This window comes from Nicotiana tomentosiformis, chromosome 8 (genome assembly GCF_000390325.3).
Source record: "Nicotiana tomentosiformis chromosome 8, ASM39032v3, whole genome shotgun sequence".
NCBI classification, from domain to species: Eukaryota; Viridiplantae; Streptophyta; class Magnoliopsida; order Solanales; family Solanaceae; genus Nicotiana; species Nicotiana tomentosiformis.
This window is the reverse complement of record NC_090819.1, coordinates 33,293,718-33,296,660: the sequence shown is the minus strand read 5'-3', so window position 1 is coordinate 33,296,660 and position 2,943 is coordinate 33,293,718. Positions and strand designations below refer to the sequence as shown.

Below are 2,943 nucleotides of genomic sequence, written 5' to 3'. Positions count from 1 at the left end.
ATCCAATTGTACGTGTATATAGGAGGGTTTCGACCTTTTCATTTCAACAAAAAGCATTCTCTTGAATATAGATAGTAGGAAAATAAAAAGCACAAGAATGAGCAAAAAGTTAGTGTTGCTCATGATCTTAGTGGCTTCAACTTTATTTTGCGGCCACCAAGCAGCGGTGGTAATAGAGGCCACCACCGACACGGAGATAGTCTCCTCGGTCAGCAGGTCGTGGCCGTTCCCCCGCTGTTGTGATAGTGACAAACAGAAGGTGAAAAAATGCATGACAAATACAACTTCCATAGACGATTGCTGCCCAACATTTAAGAGCATACTTGGTCGTAAATGTCCCTGCTATCGTTATGCCAATTACTTAGATAATCAAGCTTTGATTACTCTTGCTAGTTATTGTGATGTCAAGAATCCATGCATGTGTGAAAAGGTTAGTCATTGGTAGATTTTCTTAGACGGATTTAATTTATATTTACTGACATTGTAAATAATTCTTAACCTATTAATGCATTTCAACCTATTATAGTAGGTTGTTTCTCTTAATTTTTATATACTGACAATGTAAACCTACCAGCAAGAAGACATGACAATGGCCGTCGATTCCACCTCGTCCGTCACGTGGCCATGCCCTCGTCCTCGTCCACGTCCACGTCCACGACCACAACGGAGCTGTTGTGCTGGTGATAAAGCAAAGATAAAGACTTGCATGACAAACACAACCTCCATAGATGAGTGTTGCCCAACATTCAAGAGTACTATTGGCCGTAGCTGTTCCTGCCATCGTTACGCCGAGCAGTTAGACAATCAAGCTTTGATTACTCTTGAAGCCTATTGTGATGTTACCAATCCATGTAAGAAAGTGCAAGTAAGTAGTCAATATCTTTTCCTAATTTGTTGGTAGCTAGAGTCAGTGACGGATCCACAATAGAGTCGTGGGGTTCAGCAGACACCAACGATCGAACCTTATATATCGAATCTATGTATATGTAAAGAAAAAAAAGTATAAATAGGGATAAATATATATTTCAGAACTCACTTTTTTCAGCTCAGAATTCAGAATTTTTAAATCTTGGATTTGTCACAACTGATTAAAGTGCCTAATACTAATGCTTCATGCTGTGTTTCTTGATTTTCAGGTGATACAGCTTCCCCAGTAGGAGATTGGAGAAAATAATGTTACATGTTTAATATTAGTGAGACACGAGATGAATTCTAGTCCATCTCTCTTGAATAAAGTTTCGTAATGGTGTTCTGTAAGTCATGTCATTTGGATAAAATGTACCTATGCTTTCGCTCTGAGGGCTAAAGTGTACTAGCTGTACCCTTTGAATTATTGAGAACACGATATTCCCTTTTCCATTTGGATAGGATTAGGCCTCATTTTATTAACCTTTCGTTCTCGTTAATTTCATGTTTTTTTTAACAGCACTATTATATCCATATATCTGTTTTATTTCCTCATTGTTTATTCTTTTTTAACTTTTTTTTTCTTCTTCTATTATATACCCTTGACCGTTTCAGTCTCATCTTTATCAAACCGCATTGCACCGTTACTTCATAAAAATTACTACGAGGAATTAGATAGTGAGATCATTGTAAGCATTTAAATTTTATCGAATCTAAATCGATAAAATAATTTGGACTATATTTTAAATTCAAGATATATTGGTCCAAACAAATATTATGGGATAATATAATTGAATTAATTATATAATTCAATATATATGGATTAAATAAATAAATCTTAATCCATTGGGCTAGCCCATTTAATTGGGCTAAAGTGATGAGCCCACTTCATTAAGCCCAAGATGTCATCTTCCTAGAGGCCCAATTTGGTACCACTTGTCAAATAACGTGGCACGTCAAGCCAAACGGAAGAGCCAATAGGATCATGCCACATGTCAAAATGAAAAGGCATGCCAAGTCAAATTAAAAGGCCAATGAAATCGCGCCACATGTGCAAGTGCCATATTCTGGCCAATCAAATGCGGCCTTGTCACACTTCAATTTGATTGGTCGGAAAAAGTTTGTTCTTATCATAACTCTTCCCTCCCACAGCTATAAATAAGGGTCTTCATAACCCAGAAAAGACATCAGAAGTTATAACAAGAAGCAAGAGAGAGCTCGTGGATCAAACGCCGCAAATTTCTCTACAAGTTTCTAACTTCAAGAAACCAAGTTCAAGACTTCAAGCAATTAAGTTCAAGTCTAAGAAATCAAGTTCAAGCTCAAGAACGGAGAACAAATCAAGATTCAAGGAGTACGAGTTCAAATCAAAGTTCTTTCTAGTTGAATTCAAGATCATTCGTTCGTGGCAACAAATATTGATTCAAGATTAAGCTTAAGGGCTCTTGAATTTATTTACTATTGAAAAGAAGAATCAGAGGATTCATAGAGATTGTATACTCATATTATTTAAAATAAAATACTACGATTGTTGCAATATTTTTCGGTCTCGATTATTTTCTTGACGCAATTTATTGTCTATAAATTCTGGCACGCACAGTGGGACAATCTCTACCTCTCTTCTCAATTTTTCAATCACCAAATTTCAAGAACATCGAAATGGCTTCACAGAAAATTAACTCCAGATCAACTTCTAGTGAGGCTGCTAATTCCAAGTTCTATGCTGATGTGGAAAACATCCTCGATGTTACCTTTGAAAGTTTTGGGCCAGTTACAAGGAGCAAAGTAAGCTCTTTAAGACAACAAACACTCCAAGTGTCGTCCACGTCAACCCCTATTTTCAGATCTTCATCTTCAAAAGGAGCAAGATCCTCTACAAGCACGACCCAAAAAGGGAACGATGTCACCAAAAGGATTGAAAAGGTTCTTACCCAACTTAGTTTATCTAAGTCCGAGAAAGCTTTCATGCAAGCTTATGATGATGACTTGAGCGCTGGATCTACCTTAGTCTCCATTAATGCAACCTCCAAGCTCTAT

General features: G+C 37.0%; 1 protein-coding gene across 1 annotated transcript; it reads left to right on the top strand.

The window, feature by feature from the left end:
- Positions 1 to 1,367, top strand: LOC104116482 (uncharacterized). The gene is made up of 3 exons (XM_009627346.4): positions 1 to 430; positions 575 to 865; positions 1,137 to 1,367. Exons 1-3 carry the CDS (start codon positions 98 to 100, stop codon positions 1,155 to 1,157), a joined length of 645 nt encoding a protein of 214 aa, XP_009625641.1. The 5' UTR covers positions 1 to 97; the 3' UTR covers positions 1,158 to 1,367.
- The last annotated feature ends 1,576 nt before the right edge of the window (positions 1,368 to 2,943 follow it).